The following is a 21,457-nucleotide window of genomic DNA, read 5'->3' as shown; positions in this document are numbered from 1 at the left end:
CAGCCCCAATAACCGCCATTCCTTTAATACTGCCCCTCAAGCTGGATCCAACAAATTGATGGAGCCAAGCTTGCCCAAGAGATGTTGAAACTGATGCATGGGTAAGGATTTAGTAAATAGGTCAGCAAGTTGATCAATACTTCAGATATAACGAGTTTGAATAATCTGTGTTTGCACTTGTTCACGCATATAATAGCAATCCACTTCGATGTGCTTGGTTTTTTCGTGAAACACCAGATTAGAGGTAATGTGCATGGCTGCTTGATTGTCACAGCAAAGAGGCATGGACTGAGAGTTGAATACCCTTAAATCATAAAGAAGCTCGCTCAACCAGATTAACTCACAAGCAGTGAAAGCCATCGATCTATACTCAGCCTCAACACTTGATCTGGTAACTACTGCTTGTTTTTTGCTTTTCCATGTGACTAAGTTCCCTCCTACAAAAAATGCAATATCCAGTTGTTGATTTGTGATTGATTGAATTATCAGCCCAATTAGCATTGTAATATCCCATTATTTGAGTGCTTCCATTGTTCTTCATGACTATGCCACGACCCACCGATCCTTTCAAGTATCGTAGAATTCTTTTAACAATACTGAAATGCTCAAGAGTGGGTAAGTGCATGAATTGACTCGCAATACTCACAGAATATGATATGTCAGGCCAGGTTATAGTGAGGTATATCAACTTGCCAACAAGTATTTGATAGTAACCAACGTTGGGTAGTGGTTCACCTTCCAAGCTAAATTTGAGTTTAATATCAAGAGTGTCTTGGCTGGTTTGACATCACTCATTATGGCTTCCTTGAGAAGATCTAGCACATACTTTCGTTGGTTTCGAAATAGGCCTTTATGAGAAGATGCCATTTCTATACCTAAAAAGTACTTCGATAACCCTAGATCTTTGATGTCAAACTATTGTTGTAGAGCTTGTTTGAGATTGGCAATTTCTTCATCATTATCACTAGTGATAATTAAGTCATCAACATAGATTAGAACCACTAATTTCCCAGCAGTTCCTAAACATACAAACATTGAAGAATCTGCATTGCTTCTGTGAAAACCTGCACTGATGAGAACCGAGCTGAGTTTGGCATACCTAGCTCGAGGAGATTGTTTAAGTCCATAAATAGCTTTATGCAACTTGCATACTATCTGTGAATCACAACTTTGAGGATGACCATGAAGCAATTTCATGTAAACTTCTTCTTTGAGATCCCCATGCAAGAATGCATTTTTAACATCCATTTGATACATTGACCATTCTTTATTTATAGCAATTGAGAGAAGTAGCCTTACTGAGTTCATCTTTGTAACAAGAGCAAAGGTTTCCATGTAGTCCACATCAAGGGTTTGTGTGAATCCACGAGCTACCAATCTTGCTTTATGTCTTTCAATTGATCCGTCTGAATTGAACTTGATCTTATATATCCATCTACATCCCACATCATTTTCCCCTTTTGGTAACTTTACAATGCTCCAAGTGTTGTGTTGATCGAGAGCATGTAACTCATCATGCATGGTTTTCCTCCACACTTCAAATTCACTAACATCATGGAAATTTTGAGGTTCTGTGAGCTCAGAAACCTTGTTGAGAAATGCATTGTGAGTAGGTGCAAACTTGTGATAGGAAACATAATTGGAGGTTGGATGTCGTGGCTTGTAAGTCTCACAGTCAAGTAATCTTGCAGGCAGTTGTCTCTCTCTTGCAGGGTTGCATCGAGGTGCAATATGTGTTGACTCATATTCCATTGCTTTTGAAGTCACACTTTGCAAGTTTTCACACTCTTCATCAGTTGTATTTCTAGGAGACTGGCCTTCATTAATTTATTCACTCGAAGAGAGAATTACTTGAGCAGGTATGTTGACATTCGAAGTTGGGACCTCAGTGATCATGATATCTGTTTTTGGTAAAGGAAACAAATCTAAGTAGTTCTCCCCTGAGTGGTAACTTCAAGATTCTTACTGAAAAAGGGTTAGTTTCATGAAACCTAACATCTTTAGATACAATAAGTTTCTTAAGTTGAGGGTTATAACATTTGTATCCTTTTTGAGTTGAAGAATGCCCAAGAAAGATGCTCTTTGCTGGCTGAGGATCTAGTTTATCTCGACATAGAGATTGAATGTGCACAAAACATATGCATCCAAAAACTTTCAGGTGTGATAGATCCACTTTTCTTCCTTTTATTATCTCCATTGGAGACTTGAACTTTAACACTCTACTAGGCAATTTGTTAATCAAATAAGCAGCTGCCATAACACTATGTGACCATAATTTTTTAGGCACATTCATCTGCAACATCAGTGCCTTAGTTTTCTCCAATAAGTCACAATTTTTTCTCTTAACAATGCCATTTTGCTGTGGAGTTCCCACACAACTAGTTTGATGCATAATGCCATTATTGCTTAAGTATGGTGTCATGATTTGAGACATGTATTTTGAGCCATTATTAGACCTTAGAATTTGAATGTTTGAAGAGAAATGATTTTTGACAAGATTACGGAAATCTTTAAACATATCCATTACTTGATTTTTTTTATTTCAAAAGATACAACCATGTGGCCCTTGAATAATCATCAACAAATGTTACAAAATAGACTCAATTTTATCTAAAATCAGGTGAACTTTTCCTTTTCCTACAACCTTGGCCCCTTCTTCATTTGCAACTGACACTTGTGATGGTTTATGGAATTTTTCAAACTCTTTTAGTTTTGATACTTTGTTAGTCATATGGTCTATGGCTCCAGAATCAACAATCCAAAAATCATGCGACAAATTGACATTTAGAGTAGTTTTGAAAGCGTTCAAAATACCTTGAAGGTCTTGTTTTGACATGTGATCAGCATTGGCCAAAAATCCAGCAAACTTAACCAACAAGGCTGTGGTATTTCCATCTTCATGATTAACAGCTTGATCAACTTCTTCTCTTCCTGTTTCCTTGTGTAGGAAGGTTGTAAACTTGTTTATAAGGTATGCAGGATTTGCTGTGAACTGCTTGTAAGGATCATGACTATTGATAGATGAAGATAAGGCCATGTTGGTTTGGTGGGAAGGTTGATGAGGTTGAGGTTGCCTTGGTGCACTTTTGTCTTTCAAGAAGTTTGGTTTAAACTCTGGATGCAAAATCCAGCACGTCTCCTTTATGTGACCATTGTATTGGCAATGCTGACACTTCAAGTTAGGGTTTTTACCTCTGTATCTTTTCTTAGTTGTCATGTAGGCTCGAGCTTAAGTAACATTTGCTTTTGTTCCAACATTCATGACCTTCATTCTTACTTCATCTTGTTAAATGGTATGCTTGTGAAGGTTGGTAGCTCAGGATTCATGAGAATGTAACTTCTCAGATACTCATAATCTACGCTTAAGCTGGATAATAGCTGGAAGATTTTATCCTCTTCAGCCCTTTTTAAGAAAACTGTGGAATCAGTAGTATATGGCCTATAGACATCAAGTTCATTCCACATACTTTTCAGAGATCCAAGATGTTGAATAAAGCTCTTACCGTCTTGCTGGATAGAAGAGATATCTCTTTTAAGTTGAAACACGTGAGAGGAAATTGTTTTGATTCCCATACATCTCCTTCATCGTTGTCCATAGCAAGAGAGAAGACTCTGAGTAGCTGAAGATCTCATCTATTTTTATTTCCATAGAGTTGAGCAACCATGACATAACCAGTTGATCTTTACATATCCAACCCTTATAATCCGAGGACGTATTTTCTAGGGCTGGCACATGACCACTAATGAACCTAAGTTTGTTTCTTCCACCAAGCAAGAGAAACTGCCCTTGACCACTTGAGATAATTGAACTTATTTAGTAGTACTGAGCTAAGCCTTTGGTTGGGATTGATATCCACTTCTAAAAGCTTCTCAGACTGAAAAGTAATGGTGTTGTCAACTTCCTGGTTGAATGAGTTTTCTTCAGCCATTTGTTTGAAAAATAGAGGTGTTTGCAAGGTGAGATACACAGAGACAGGTTCATAAAAAAAACCTGCCCTGATACCATATTGACTTTTAAATGTAGTTCTTTCTTGTATTGCAAAGCAAAATCATAAGGTTACAAAAAGGAGGAAGAGATATTTAAGGAGAAGGATTTGGTGCATATTGCAGTGCACAAAGATATCTGGGAAAGCTTCTTGAAACACCCCACAAAGGCTAGTCTAGTAGTCTTACATCAACATACCTTAATGTCCTTAAACCAAAGAGTCTAAAGATCATACCCTAATCTTTTTAAATCAAGGAGTTGACAACTAGGAAGAGACTTACACCAATCTCCTTAAGTCAAGGAGAAAAAGACTACTTACAAAAAGATAAAGTAAGATAAACCCTAGAACCTATAGCAGCCATAATAACCACATTTCCTTCAATAGATAGATCGAAAGATCTAACTGGAGAATCTCTAGTGAAAGCTCTCAATCAATGTTAATACAAACGAGCACTTGGACTGTAATTAGGTAGGATTAGCTACCAAAAAACCCCACTAAGGAACCTAGATTTGGAATATGCTGTAGAATATGACTCCCTTGTATTAATGTAATATATAGTAGTTACAATATATAGGGTTGAACAAAATTCAAATATGGAGGAATCCTAAGGGGCCTAATTACTGTTAACTACATTTAAATATAGAATAGAAGATAAAATTGAGAAAAAAAAGTAATTGAGAAAGATGAACTAGAGAGAATTTAGGGAGAGAAATATGAGACTTGTATATTGACTTAAAAGAATGAAGATTACACAAATTGTTTTTATACTAGAAAACCTAACAACTCTAATCAAATACTAACAAACTTGCTAACTGTATTGCTGACTTGTACCCTTAATACTCCCCCTCAATCTCAACTAGGAAAACCCAGTTTAAGATTGGAAGAATTGAGACATAGTAACATTGAAACTGTAGACTTGGGAAAACCACCATTGGATTGATACCCAAACATCTGTAAATATCTAACACCATATCCTCATCTTTAGTTTCTACACACGACCATGCGACAGAGAGTAAACACCCACAAAGCCTATCATCTGTAATGCAAAAAAAATACTCGAACCATATCACCGAAGCTTCTAGCTTTCCTAAAGCCCTGAATCAAACAATTGTTGTGAAATCCCGTCCTGGAATTTCACTATTAAATCGAATAGTTAATGTTATTAGTTATTAGTTAATTGAAGTATATCTCGTAATTTAAATTCGTATTTCACGTTTACATAATCGTTATTAGTTAATTTTAATTCCATAAATTTTGGGAATTAAATCGAATAGTTATTGTGTTTGAATTTTCGTAATTAATCTTTATAATTCGTTGACCTTTCGAGGTCATAATTAATGTTTTCAAATAGATTTCAAAACCACGAGCGCATAGCTGAAAGCTGTTTGCAAATCAAGATTATAACGAAAAAGTTACGGGTGTTCGGATTGTGTGTTTTTTTTTAAGTGAATTCCCACCTTGTGGGAGGGCTAACCAATCAGACTAAAGGCAAGGAAGCCACGTGAGTGGCTAGGAAGAAAAAGAAAAAAAATGAGAAAAGAAGAAGCTGCCTAATGGCAGCAAAGGAGAAGAAGAAAAAATGAGGTGCAGAGAGAGGAGGGAGGGCATTGGCTGCCCAATCAGAGAAAAAAGGATGGACCAATTAGGAGAGAAGGGGAAGAGATGGGTGAATGAGAGATAAGGGAAATGAAGGAAGGAGAAAAAGGGGGGGGGAGAACCGGGTTTCCCCACGACCTGACCGAGCACATGTCCAAATTTGATCATTTTTCCATCAAATCAAGGCAAACCACTACCTAGAAACAACTCCCTAGCCTTCGCTCTTCTATTTCCACCCAAAGTTAGAAGGAATTTGGTGGTAGTTTTAGGGAAAACGGACGGTGGTCCGTTTTGGGTGTACAACGGCGATCCACAAATTATGAAGCTAACTCAGCCAATTACCATCACCAACAGGCTCCCTTCAACCTCAGGAACAAAGCTCAAGCAGTGGAGGAGATGTCAGAGTGAGTATGGAGGTCGAATAGAAGCATACCCAATTCTAGGGTTTCGACGATTTGTGGGTGATTTCAGGCTTTTTCCGATCGAATTGGACTTTGGCCCAGGTATGAAAATTGCTCCCCTCATTGAGTTCTACTTGGCTATAAAATTTGGTAATTTTTGGAAATAATTGAATTTTCCAGCTAGTTGGGGCGGTCGACCGCCATGTGTGGGCTGAGACCCCACCTACCCTTCCTAGACTATTTTGGATACCCTAATTCCATATGTGACGTCTGATTGATGAAATCTCATCGTATGACTATAGTTTTGATAGAGACCACCACTTGAATTAACGATTGGTGGAGGTCAAATTGTTGGATTGTTCTGAAATTTTAGAATATGCTCTAGAAGATAAATGAGACCCTTAGAAAGTTACAAATCAGAAATCCATGTGTGGATGTTTCAAATTGACTGGTATAGGGTTGTGGACCCCACCGTTAACAAAGACTTGACTCTTGGTCAGTATGTTACGAATTCATCTTAAATATTAAAATTAGGGTTGTGATTTTCACACACCCTTAACTACTTTTCCCACACCCCTCCTTATTTTTTAATAGTTAATTGGTATCCTACTATTTAATCTTCCATATATACCATTCTTACTTTTTGATGGTAATTAATGAAAGATTAAATAGGGAGGGGTATATATGGAAGATTAAATAGTAGGATACCAATTAAGTACTAAAAAATAGGGAGGGTGCGGGAAAAGTAGTTAAGGGTGTGTGAAAATCACAACCCTTAAAATTAGTGTTACTAGAGGCTATGTAGGGCTTAGTTGGCCTATATTGGTTAGTGAGTTATCCCAGATAGTATATACATGGGTTTACATGCATGGGACGCCATATTGTGTTATATATGTGTTTATTTATCTTCTTGAATACGAAAGATATGCATGATAAATGTTATGATATTGTGAGCCTAAAATCCTATTATAAGTGTTATGTAGAACATATAGGCTTGTGTGTCATGGTAGTTAGTGATCATGAGGAAATGATAGTGCAAGTGATTACGTTGTAAATCATAGCGGTTGAGATAATGGTAAGTGGTTTGTGTGTTGATCTAACTGCACCATGTAGTAGTGGTACATGGATGGTCCTGCTTCGTATATCCACGTTGGGGGACCATACGTATTCAGGGGTGACCATGCTTGGTATATCCGCGTTGGGTGATCACTGCTTGCACAATTAGACTATGCTTATGGTTCTGCTTGGTATACCGCGTTGGGGGACTATTAGGGGTGATCATGCTTGGTATATCCGCGTTGGGGGACTATTAGGGGTGATCATGCTTGGTATATCCGCGTTGGGTGATCACTGCCTATGTTATTAGACTATGCATATGGTTCTGCTTGATATATACGCATTAGGGGACCATACATATTCTAGGAATGATCATGCTTGTCATATCCGCGTTGGGTGATCACTACCTAGAGTTAGGTGTGATCCTGCTTGGTATATCCACGTTGGGCGCGTTGGGGGACCATACATATTCAAGGGTGATCATGCTTGGTATATCCGTGTTTGGTGATCATTGCCTGCACAATAAGATTATGCCTATGGTTCTGCTTGGTATATCCGCGATGGGGGACCATACGCATTCTAGGGGTGATGAGAATTAGGTGTACTTGGTACATTTCGATAGGCGATCATATTTTGGTTGGATTCCGTTGAGTTGTCCGGAATCCCCAATCTTGCTCATTTCCATAAGTTAGACTAGAATCCTGGATTTGAGTGAATGGGAATTACCCACAATAGACCTTGTGAATATAAATTAGAATTATCAGGTTATTACTTGGAATCTAGGCAAGGAATTATGTAGAATTCCTTTATTAAATTTCGTGCATTAATATGTGATTTGGTTGACTGATTAACGTAATTAAATGTTAATATCATGCCTGCTTGATTCATGGAATGAGTTACCTGAGGTGATTGTGGAATGATGTTGAATATGATTGTTATTAATACGATTAGATCAGTGATCAATTCGACTAGAGGATACTATTGTGCTTTGTTGATTCTTTGATATATTACATGCTATGAATTGCGATTTTATGTTGAAGCATAATGATTTATATGATGGATGAAATAGAAGCCTTGATTGTCATGTGGGTTCGTTATGTAGCTTGAATCGAAGAATTCAAGCTTGTCAAGTCTAAATGTTTGATTGAGGAATGTTATGCCCTTCGGCTTGAACAGACTGTGATATATTCAAGTTGTAGCAAATGACGAACTACGAATGGCTTGATCCTTATTTAGGGTATGTAGGTAGTCTGACGAGGTTAGATGTAGCCATAAAGTATACGAAGATTTCTATGCAATCTGAATCTTAAGTTGCGCTTCGGACATATCCCGAAGGCAGGGTATGTTAGATATACAGATACTTGGTGACGTCATGTGTCAATCCTGGACGTATGTCGGGATCAGGGTGTGACAATTATACCCCATGACCTCATTGTAGCTATTGACCAAAAGCCTCTTGTAATCCTCTTTCATCTGCAATCATTACTACGAAACCTAGAAAACATAACAGAGTTAAACCATCTGCAATCTTGCAATCCCTTTGGATGATTGAATTCATCCACCTCAGATTCATTCCATGTTATAACATCTTCATGTATATTACCTTGCTCCATATGAAAACCATTCCCATCTAAGTTCTAGAGCATATGAAAAGTATCATCAGTGCCAACATCAGTTAGATTTTGCATTAGTTTCCAAAACCTCTGTCTCTTGTTGATCTTTCCATTCCCGGCTCCAAGCTCCAACCAGTGTACCAAAATCATGACACCCTTCTGCTGCCTCTAACAGGAGCTTCACAAAGAACAACCTTCTATAAAGTAGTCATAGCACATCTTCATGCCGATATAACAACTTTTTAAGGGATTACCCTTCGTGGGATTTACCGTCAACAATCTCATTTAACATTGACTTCGGCCTTTAATATTTACAAAAATAGAAAATTAACAAACTATAGCATGGCATCGGCCTTAACTATAGTACCACGGGATTGCCCTTTGTGAATTTTACCAGAAACAACTTCTCTTAACAATGGCATCAGCCTTCACAATTTCAACAACAGAAAAACAATATAGGATGGAATTTACCTACTCATAACATGGGATTAGCCTTCGTGGGATTTACGGTCAACAACTTCTTCAAACTTCATCTTTTTCTAAGATACGTATAATAGAACTTTTAGTAGATACATGCTAACAACTAAGCTGGTTAGACTCAACATTATAGGCTGTGATAAGGAAATATATTGCACAAACTCCTCAATAAGCACTTGAACAATCTTCTCAGACATCACACTTCTCATTTTGGCACAAACCATAATCTGAACAACCATAAACTTGTACATGCCAGAATATAAGAATCCACACCCATTTCTCCAAACATATCAAGAGTTGTAGAAAATCAAACCTAATAAACTTGCAGAATATCAGTGAAGTAGAGAGACAAGAATTGGACATCATACAAATTGCACAATACATGATTCTGAAAAAGGGAGGCCATCACAAACACTGATCTAGACGCAATGAACAATCTTGAAAGCCAATATCACAAACAACTAGAAGAACCCAAAAAAGATTCACAAGAGACGGCTCTGAGCTCTTTAATACTCAACATAACAACTGAATGACTTCATGCCAACAACAGCAAACTAATTGATTTACATAATACTGAAAGAATCATAGTAACATATTCAGAAAAAGTAACTAAAAACTTAACCTTCATATGAAAATTTTGAGCTGGGCATTTCGTCAAACACTTGGACTACACAAAGGTCTAAAGTTTCTTCCACACCAGAAAATAGAGCAAAGATCAAATTCGCAGACAATATCGAAGGCACTCAAGAAAGCGCACCACAAATTGATGACCATATGTGATTCTTAACACTGCACAATGTCCTAAGCAAAACCCATTTCATGAAAGTGAGCAGCACCATTTCATGCTTAGGTCAAACAATCATTCTTTAAGAAAGTAACACCATGGGTAATCATGAAACTCGTTCCATTTCTACAAATCGTAAACCACCATCACAAGCCCTTCCAAAATGAAGGCATTTCACCGGATCCAAGAATTTGCTTGAAAAACCCCATTTTCTTTCCTTTTATCAGAAGGTGACGAACTCAATGAAAATCTGAAAAAATTCCAAATTCAAGAACCTAAAATTCCCACTTCTATTTGACAATTGCAGAAGCAGTGAAGAAATTAACAGAATTTCTAATGAAAATTAGAAGAGAGATAAAGCTAGAAAGATGAAACTAATGAAAAGTTGAACCACCATGACATGAGCTTGGTGACTCTGATACCGTGTTAACTACATTGAAATATAGAATCGAAGAGAAAATGGAGAAGAAAGATGAACTATAGAGAATTTAGAGAGAAATATGACACTTATATATTGACTTAAAAGAATGAAGATTACACACATTGTTCTTATACTAGAAAGCCTAACAACTCTAACCAAATACTAACAAACTTGCTAACTGTATTGCTGACTTGTACCCTTAATAATTACAATTATAACTTCCTAAATTAAGGACAAGGAGAACTCGAAGATGAGGATTTACTCAACAATGGAGTTGTTTGCAAATGACGATTGATAACAGTGGTAGAAAGCAGTTATGTTTATGCACTATGGTGCATGTTTGATCCCTAACAACTGATTATCTAACCTACTAAAAAAAATAATGAAGTTGTTTGGCTTTTTATTTGAAAATGATTTATATGGTTGAATTAAATACTAAATTATGTTTCAAAATGAAGAAATTTAGATCCAAATGGTATCAAAACACATATAAAACCTAAAAAAACTGGAAAAGGATCATCCTTTTCCTAGAGATCTCATAATATCATCCGTTCATCGTACATCGTGCGGTTAGAAATCATTTCAAAATTTAAAATTTAAAATTAAATATGAATAGTACCTAACGAAAACTGACCGTACGATATACGATAAATGCATGAAATCATTGGATCCCTAGGATCCCGCCGGATCCTTTTCCAAAAAAATTAAGCAAACTTTAAACTCGTGTAGCAGCCAGTGCATGCAGGAGCGCACATGGCATGGCGGCTAAGAGAGGATCGTAGCAACTGGAAACGTGTTAGTTTCTTTTTTCCATCTCAATCTCACAGCTAGTGGCCACTACATATTTCCGTGGCAAATTGTATTTTGGGTAATTTGGCTTCGGATCAAAGTTTACTTTTTCATCTTCTAAAATTAACGGGATGTTTCATCCGGATGAACGAAATAAACGAAAAGGAATTTTACCAACGCTGAAAAATCATTCCGGAAATGGAACGACAGTTTATACAATACAAGTTTTCGTGATGCGACTTTTTTTATTTGTTGGTAAACACCCAGGAGGATTCTCGTTAGATTCTTTAATCATATATGTTTATCTTATATCGTACGGTCAGAAATTATTGTAAATTTTTTTATTTAAAATTGAATATAAACAGTACCTGACAAAAAATAATCGCACGATAAACGATAAATATGATTGAAGGATTCTCGAAATCCTCACAAAAATGATCCAGTGAGAATTCTCACTGAGTAAATACATCTCCTTAAGTTATGTGGCTTGAAAAAGAAAAAGTCAGAATTAAAATACTTTTCAGGGTTTTGAAAATAAGAAAACTACTTTTCACGGTCACGATTTTGGGACGCTCACAGTGGCGTGTAATATTGGAGTCAACAGTCACCACCAAAGTGTATAAGGGGTATAACGAGTTAGAGGGTTAGAGAATGAATTTTATATTGGTAATAGAAGACACTGTGTATTGTACGGATTTATACGTAAATTAGGTTACTTTTCACATTGTTAATTATTTTTATGGTAAAAGAGGGTGATATTTATAAATTTCTTTTTATTTCTTATACATCATTTTAATTTTAGGCCTTCGAATCGGATGAATTGAAGAATATCAAATAACAGAATTTAGCAAGAGATGTATGAAAAGTAAAAAGAAATATGTGAATAACACATCCCTATGGTAAAACATTAACTTTCTTCACAGCAAGGTCAAGGTGTGAGATAATTTGCGAAACAGGAATGTCATGACTGACTACCTAGAACGTTGGCGAAGGGAGGTGTTAGAATGTGATTTTTACAATGGCTTCGGTTTTCGGTCCATATTACGAACCAAGCCGCACACTTTGGTTTGCCTAAATTTCAAACCACAACCAAACCATAACGGCTTAAAATAGATGGTTCGATTTGTGGTTTAACATGCATTTACTATTAAATGAAAAATTCAGTGCTATGTTGTAAATGGTAATAAAGCTATGTAAACCTATAATTTTATAAAAAAAAAAAGGAAATTTTATTTAAACCTATCTAACCTATTTATACATCCAACTTACTTTTTGCACCCATTTGATTTTTAACTAAACTATTAATATCTCTTTAAACCCAAATTTAATTCCTAATATACCCCATAAGCCTAATTCAATTATAACAACACCAATCAAAATCAAATTATACATATATGGGTTGCTTTTCTTGTATTTGATCAAAAAACACCACCACCAAATCAAAATAAAATTCAAATAATACTACATAAGGGTTAACGCCGAACACAGAAGCATATTCGTCTAAAAGAAAACTCTAATCTACATGCCATGAAGCTTCTGAAACTATTCAAATTGCTTAAGTTCAACCCTGAGGTTTTATTCCGGCTATGTCTTCGAGAGTCAGATTCAACGTATCAGCAGAACCTTTCTTCACCTATTTCCCACAGGCAGCCAGAAATTGCTCAACGTTGGATGGTTTTCCAAAATACCCGAGATGATCAGCAATGGTGGAGATTGTTACACCTGCCACAGCAAGCTACCACCACACCTTTCTCGTATGATTCTCTACTGCACGTCTTCATGGATCTTGTTTCACAGACAGTGCAGGTAAAAAGCATGGCCAGGTCATGCCTTGGGGATATTTTCTGCTCGGAAGAAGCAGAAAATTTGGTATCGGAACTGTTGATAGTGTTCGCATCATTATTCGGTTTCGAACTGGCATCTTCAAGATTTGCCAAATCCTCATTAACCAGATTAGTTGGATTTGTTTGTGCCTGAAGATCTCTTTTGTCAAATCCATATCTTCTGAGTATAGAACTTGCAGAAGGAACAAATTGATCTGCCGCCAACAATTTGTATGAACAAAAACAAGAAAAAGTTAAACGGAATAGTATACAGTTTAAGCATGAAAATATTTATCTTTAAAAGAAATCCATGGAGAACGTATAAATGACGGGCTAAACCAACACGTTCTTCAGCATAAAGGGAGAAACAAACGGAGGACTTTGATGGAAATAGATCAACAAATTCAAGTTAGTATACAAAAACAAGAATAGTTTTCTGTGTCTAAATTGATGATAGCATTATCAGATACTATGGGTGTCCATTTCTGTGTTTTGTGCGAAACAAACAAGTAACGCGGATATGTCCGAACACCATCAATAAAAGAGTAAACAATAGCCATCTACTTGATGAAAAATTTCTGAGTTTCCTATATATTTTCCACCATCACATTTCTTTTTCTTTTCTTGATTAGCAATCTTCCGCAAAAGAAATGGAATGAACGTAGGGTTTAATTATAGTATTTGGGTTTATTGATAAATTTGAGATTTATTATTAATTTCATTTTGTACTTAATAGTAATTATGCAATAGGGTAAAATAGACAATTAACATTCAAAATTTTAAGTTGGGTGTAAAAAGAGGTTGCATGGATTTCAATAAAATTTCCCAAAAAAAATTCATCATCAAAAAACTGTTAACCTCTCATAACGTCAAATAACCTAATCTCATACTCAACTAAAAGTTTTAAACTTCTATATCTCATCAATCTAATATGCAGAGTAAAATACTAAAATATATAATTTTATGGTTAACCACGATTTATAAAAATCTAACCTACAGACTAAACCAATTATTTTGGTTTGGTTAAGTACTGATTTGATACTGATGTGCTTTTATAAAAAGTGGGTATAAAAAAAAGCTGAGCTCAAAAATGTGTTTAGTAAACACTTAAAAAACAACTTTTATCACAGTTTTGGTGAAAAAAAATTGAAAACATGAAGCAGCAAAAATGAGTTTATTCTCATAGCACAGCAGAAACAATTTTTTTTTCAAAGCACACCAATACCAAACCAGCCCAAACGGTTTGTTTTGATTGGATAACCGTATTAATAAATGAGAGTTGTTTATTCCAAACCCATTCCTTCCTAAGAGAAATGATAAGAACACTAAATTCATCAAATTTTCTTTTGGTACCTTTGGGGGTTGAAACTATTAGTGCAAGAGAATCCGGTTAGGATTTTTTTCTTATTGGGCTAGGTTTTGGTATTGTTATCCCTGTAAGCTTAAGTTTCTTGTAAGTCAAGTCACTGATTTGAATATAAATATATTTTGTGATATCAATACAATTACACAATTCTAATAATTCTACATATTTGGACTTTGACACACCTAAACAATCCCTAATTGAAGATAAAAATATCTTGTACATTGTAGGGATAACATAACGCTCTCTCATGTTGGAGCCTACCATTCTTAGGTATTAATTGTTCAGAGGATTAGTTTTACGTGGATTACCACAAGACTATATGAGCTCATTTAGAAGTGCTTCTAAAATGGCTGAAAGCGTTTTTGGTGAAAATGTTTTTGGAACCAATTCTTAGTAAAAATACAAGTAAATCCTAGAAAAACACTTAAAGTGCTTCCTGAAAGAAGCACATAACTGATGATTCTTGTATAAAGGATGTCAAATACTTTTGAAAATCCAAAAACATTTCTCTAAAAATGCTTTCAGTTATTTTAAAAGTAATTTCAAATAAAAATTACCATATAAAACTTGCTTCAACAAAACCGGCTCTTCGTTCACAAAAGCAGGACGGAAAAAAAAAGGAACTTTAACGAAAAGCACCCGGTACTGTTCACTTTAACGAAAAACCACATTTTTACACTAAAAAGTCAATCCTGGTACTATTCACTTTACCCTTTATTTTGTCCTTATCATTAAAACTCAAAGTTTTCAAGTCCTTTTCATTAGTTTTCCTAAAAAAAAATTCATATTGGAGAGCCCAACAGATGCTAGCATATCTGCCCACAATTTTCTGAACCCTTTTGAAATACTTCTCCAATTTAATTAATTTCTCAATCCACTGTACGAAAACTAACTTATGTACCCTTTTGTAACAGAAAGGTAGCACTACTTGTTCATCACAATTTATAACTAACAAACCTTTTCATATACTAAACATTGATGTAGTTCACTTGTTGAAAATCAAAATACGCGTAATGAACAGACTAACAAATTGAAGAACGAATCGACTACATACGAATGTAAGTGAAAAGAAAAGAAACACTACAAAAATTTAACGAGACGACTACATAACCGAAAGAGACTATACTCTAACTAACCACTTCTCAAACTATATTACAAATAATATTTACAAAGGCCTAAACCTAAAAAAGCCCTAATGTGAAAAATACCAAATATACCCTAATATAAAATCAAATCAAATCTTTAATTAAATTCCCACATAAACTAACTAATAAATTCTTACTCTTGCGCATTGTGAAGAACCGGGGCGACGCTTTGGAGCACCGAAGGCCTATGATTGTTGAGGATATAATAAGGGACGATTTCCCTGGTTATTATTTTTCTTATTCAAGGAGCATGGATGGTGAAAAGATGTTCAAAGAGTATTAAATTGATTATAACAAAGCAACAGCTTCAAGAATTGGTATCCAAGAAGATACTAGTGGAGGAAATGCTCCTGAGAATTCAGAGCGAGGCAGGGAATGGTGTCAATTCAGCAACAAGATGGACGACGGTGCTTGAAACAATCCTTGCATGAAGTGAGAATGGAAGAAATCTAATGTTTTACTTTTGGTGCTCTTGAATAAATAGAAAGGAAAATTGATGCTTCAAACTTAGTTGCAATAACTTTTATCTACATGCTATGTGAGACCCGAAATTTTAAAGTGCTTAGAAAGTGTTGTTATGAACTTTGAAGTGTTTTCGAATTTTACAATTTATATTTCATTTTAAATCGGTGATAATTTTACTTGAGTTCAAAGATTATTTTGAGGTAAAAAGATGAAAGTGGACGTCATTACAAGTTTGTAACATCCTTCATATTACTTTTCGGAACTTGAATGAAATTTTAAGATAATTTCATGTTGGACCAATGTGTCAATGACACATGGCAGCCACAAGTGATGGAATTAACCACATGTGAACTGATGATTGGACCCAAAGAAATGGGTGATTAGTAAGCACTCTATTGTGCTGATTTTGCAAGGCTATGGGCTTGGACTTGTCATGCATATTAGCTATGCATTTGACACCTAGTACATACAATGCCTTAGTCATCTTCGGCCGTAAAATCATCCAGTTGGAAGCAAGTTTGACACCGCCTATTTCTACTATAAATAGAGAGCCTGCATTTCATTCCTTTTTGGTTAGATATTAGGAAACATATGTTGGCAGGAAGCCATGCATTTATTGCATGCGTATGATCTGTGTACGTGTATATGTATATGTGTGTGTGTGTGTGTATGGGGAGAGAGAGAGATATAGAGTTTAGAAAGAAAAGAGAGTGGAAGAAATATGATGATTTAGCTTTGGAATTGAGGGCTTTGAAGCCTATTTGATGTCTGGACAACGATTTCTGAGACATTAAGGTAAAGATTTACATATGATCAGATTTCTGGGATTTTGTACAAGTTTCATATGGATGAGATTTAGAGAAAATTGATGTTTGACTCGAAATTCATCAAATTTGGTCCTTAAAGGACGTTTGTATGGAAGAAGAGAGTTGTACTATTGATGGATTGTGTTTTGGCTTGAAAGATATGTTGAATTTTTTGGAAAACAGACCTCAAAGTCACTAGTTTCATACTAGGGACTGAACTGTGAAAATAGTTTCTGTTTTGGGGTAATTTTGTGAATTACCAAAAGTTTAGGGGTCAAAGTGAAATTATCAAAAGTTTGGGGACCTATTTGAAATAATAAAAAGTTCAAATACAAAATTTTATTCTGGTGAAGTGAAGGTCCCTTTTAGATATAGTTGTTGTTATGAGAATAAAGTTTAGTCATTATATATGGACATATAGTGACATTTTGTAATTGTTGAACTAGGGAGGCTAGGTAGGAGAATTCTCACTTACCCTAGTTATGAGGAATATTGCTTGGCTTGGAGACTAGGTAGGAGAATCCTCACTTACCCTAGTTATGGAATTTTGTGCATGTATGTATATGAAAATATACGAATACTTGTGAAAGTTGCATATATTTTGCTGTGATAGAACCATGAGGAAAAATGATTTTGTTTTATATCATGATATGCATGATTGTTTTATGCTACAAATTAAAGTGATGACTTGAGAGTGAAAAGGGCATAGCGACCGCTTTGGGTTTCGATCCCCTAAACCTCTAGAGGGGCTACTATGAAGGGATTAGTACCGTTACCTTTCTAGGAGAGGTACTAGGATATCTAAAGGTAGAACATTAAAGAACACTCCCGTTACACCTTACCATAAGTATATTCGTTCAGAGTTGGTCCAGGTAAGGGGGTAGTTGGTCATTAGACCGATCATCATGTATGTAGCGATTTATAGGGATTCTTGTTTTCTTTTTAAAAGGAAATTGTGTGAGCATACAATCTATTTTAAAAACTAAACAAAGCTTTTGTTGTGCATCAAACATTTTCCTATAGTATATATAATGTCGTATACTATTTTCAAACCTAGATGGGGTGGATTCCCTGAGGGGGAACGATGAACATTTGTGATGTTCACCCCTACTTTATTATAGGACCCGTGCACCTATAAATAGACGATTTGAACTAAAGTTGGGACAAGCGTTGTTTGTCAATTGTCAACTTCTTAGTCGCTCATTGACTTTCCACAGGTTTTTGGTTCGTACATATGCTTGATTCCCCTACCGTCTCGAAGGAATCTTTTGTAGCCAAACTTAGCACTTTGTACGTTCTAAATCGTACTAAAGAGTTGGTTTAGTATGATAATTACCTTAAACTCTTTGGTTTTGTTATAGATTGTGAATTTCTTTTCCTATGTAAAAATTTTATCCAAATTCAGTTGCCATTTTATTCTTCGTTTTACCAAAATGATTTTCGTTTCCGTACTGTTTAAAAATAAATTATTTTATTCCCCTCAAATAGCCTTACGTTCTATTAGGAATGTAGTGCTATAGTGTTGGATTTTAACACTATAGTATTGCGTTACTAATAGAGCGTGACATTGTTACGTGCCCCTTTTTGAGGTGTGACATATTATGCTAAAGAGAAAAATTTTAGTGTAATCGGTTGTAAATAATTATATGTTTATTTTTTTTATTACATTTATCACGTTACTTGTTCCGTGAAATAAAAAAATAAAAGATAATTATGTATAACTGACCATGGTGCATCGTGAGTGCATAAGATTCCATGAAACATCAACTTAGTGGTGAAAAATTGGAAATTGTTTTATCATCTCGCCTAATGATTGCATAATATAATCATGCCATGCCAATGTTTCCTTGGAAAACCAAATCCAAATGCGACCACTCTCTTTTTTCTTTTTCTTTTTTCTTTTTTTTTTGTTTTTGGACAAAAATGCCGCCAATCTGTCTGCCTGAATTTCCGTAGTTTCCCAGTTCTCTTTCTTTCTGTCTTCTTGAGGCGGTAAGAGACAAAAAGAATGGTAGTGACCCTTATTTTAAAGGCATATTCACATATGGTGGGACTGGTCAAATTGCCACTTTCACTTTAAACAACGAGTGAATGATGAGAATCCTAGCTAGGGTTTTGCTCTTTACCAATATTTTTTTTCTGTAAATATGACATTGGGGTCTTTAGTTTTTCTTTACTATTTCTGAAAAGAGAAAGTGAAAAAGGTGGTTAATGGATTTATTGACTGAAAATCAATTTGTTTTCTTCCTGCACATTATGCTCATTTTTATTACTGGTTCTTCTCTAACTAATACAATTTAAAACCAGTAATAAACAAGAATTACAAAACAAAAGTGACCAGAATAATCACTTTTCAATCATGAATGCTCCGTTTATATTATATGGACCCAAACTACCAACTATTTCCATTTTCCAACCATTTCTTGCATCACCGTACCATATAAAACACATGTTATATACACTGTGACCACAGTAGTGGCCTTCTTTTGTCACACTACATTTCCTTTCTGTATATCCTTTAGTTTTCTTGTTTTTAATATTCTCTGTTTGGTTGAGAAAAGCTCCCAAGAAGAATCCCACCGACGAATAGATCTCTCCCTCCATAACTTTCCCTCTCTTTTATACCCTCCAAACATCCGGTCACTAGGCATAAGCTGCCTATAAGTTATAACTACAACAAGAGCACAAAGGTTTTAGTTAGGGATTTTTAATAAATGGGCAATTGCTTGTTTGGAGGTTTGGGAGATGCAGATGGGGTAGTTCAAGTGACAACATCAAATGGTGGGATAATGGAATTTTATGTGCCAATCACTGTAGGCTTGATCACGAAGGAATTTCCAGGCCATGGAATTTTCAGAAGCCATGATCTTTTCTGGAAACCACTCTCTCACCATGATGATCTTCTGGCAGGACAAAATTACTATCTTCTCCCTCTCAACAGCCAAAGTGGTCGTCACTTGGGCAGCGCCCAGATTGTGAGGGAAGGCCATGTTCGGTCAAACAGCATACCAACTTGTTCACTTGCTGCGCCCTACAGAATGTCGCTTGATTACCATGGAATGATGAAGAGGTCTTACACCGAGGCATTTTCGAAGTACAATAACGTCAGTTTTTGGAAGGTGAAGCTGGTGATCAGTCCAGAGCACCTGTTGGAGATTTTGGCTCAAAAGGGTCGGACTCAGGAATTGATTGAGAGTGTAAGGACTGTGGCTAAATGTGGGAGTGGTGGTTCGGTTTCAGGTTTGGGATTTTCCGATCAGTGGAGCCTGTCGAGTAGTAGTAGAAATGCTTCATCTAAGAAAGATGGAATATTACTAGATATTTAGCTGGAATCGTAGCAACAATATTGTTCTTTATAACTCCTGTTTGTGTTATATAGTCTTAAGTTCTTTTTGTTTTCTTGGCCAAACATATAGTCTTGTTTTTCTTTTCTTTCTCTTGTATCATGATTTCAAATTGTTAATGAAGATGTCTAGACTTTGAGTTTCTAGCATATAATACGACTCTTTTAATCGCTGGTTTTGGTTTTTGTTGGTACTGTTGATCGAAATCAATTAAATTATGTTCCACCCCAGAATTGAACATATATAGGTGTAGATCGTGGGAATGAGGGTGTGCCACCACTAGAGGCCGCTAGTAGACGGGTTTCAAGCATTGAAATATCACACCTATTTGACTTCTAACCAAAAGATTATGTCGTTGAGTGTGGAGGCTCAACCTTGAACTTTTTTGCATTGAATGCTAAGGAGTTCACATTTACTTGTATGTAGGAAACTAACTTAGAGTATGAAGCTCATTCGAAGAGAGAAATTGTATTCAAATACTTAGTAGAGGAAATTATTAGTGGAAAGCTACATAACAAATTAACAAGAGAAAGCAAATGTAATCTGTTGCTTTGCCAAAGAAGGCTTGCTTTGATTTTGAGAGAGTGGAGAAAGTATGGTACTTCTCCACCGATAATATTTGATTTGAGAGAGATTTAGACAAGGAATGTACTTCTTCTCTTTGAAATGCTTTGTGGAAAGCTTGCTTTCTTTGAGAGGTTTGCTCTTTGAGAGAGATTGAATAATCTTTGCTTTTTGATTGAAGTTGTTGGGGCCTTCTCTTTTGCCCATGCTTTTCTTTATATGGTGCTCCACCAAGCCCTAGGTCTTCTCTTCACTTTGTCGCTATAATGCAACGCTCTCACATCCACATGATTTTTCACCACCCAATGATCATTATGCTTATAGTTATTTTCAAGGCTTTAGGACTACAAACCAATATTAACCATCCCCTAACTTGATAAGGTGGGCCTCGTAGAATTCATGTGAATTGTCAAATTATGGTCCAAGTACACTATGTCAATCATATAATATAGATATATAGTGGATTAGTTCTCTTTGAATTCATAACAACAATAACAACAACAAAACCTTGTCCCTCCAAGTGAGGTTGGCTGTATGAATCCTAGAACGCCAGTTTTGTGCCACATCTTCCATTAGATCCAAGTACTCCAAGTTTTTTCTTACAGTCTCTTTCCAAGTCTTCCTAGGTCTTCCTCTACCTCTTCGGCCCTTAACTTCTGTCTCGTAATCACATCTTCTAACCGGAGCGTCTGGAGGCATTCGTTTCACATGTCCAAACCACCTTAACATATTTTCTCTCATCTTTCCTTCAATCTTGGCTACTCCTACTTTGTTTCGGATATCCTCATTCCTAATCCTATCCTTTCTAGTATGCCCACACA

At 35.9% G+C, this 21,457-nt stretch overlaps 1 protein-coding gene and 1 pseudogene across 1 annotated transcript; one reads left to right on the top strand and one right to left on the bottom strand.

Annotated features, from left to right (window-relative positions):
• Positions 1–12,647: 12,647 nt before the first annotated feature.
• On the bottom strand, positions 12,648–13,177 carry LOC126599098 (uncharacterized protein C24H6.02c-like; annotated as a pseudogene).
• Positions 13,178–19,153: 5,976 nt separating this feature from the next.
• Positions 19,154–20,240, top strand: LOC126598666 (uncharacterized). The gene has a single exon (XM_050265025.1). The coding sequence runs from the start codon at positions 19,443–19,445 to the stop codon at positions 20,052–20,054; it is 612 nt and encodes a 203-aa protein (XP_050120982.1). The 5' UTR covers positions 19,154–19,442; the 3' UTR covers positions 20,055–20,240.
• The last annotated feature ends 1,217 nt before the right edge of the window (positions 20,241–21,457 follow it).

This window comes from Malus sylvestris, chromosome 14 (genome assembly GCF_916048215.2).
Source record: "Malus sylvestris chromosome 14, drMalSylv7.2, whole genome shotgun sequence".
Taxonomy (NCBI): Eukaryota; Viridiplantae; Streptophyta; class Magnoliopsida; order Rosales; family Rosaceae; genus Malus; species Malus sylvestris.
Note: the sequence above shows the minus strand (reverse complement) of the source record. Positions and strands in the feature narration are given on the sequence as shown.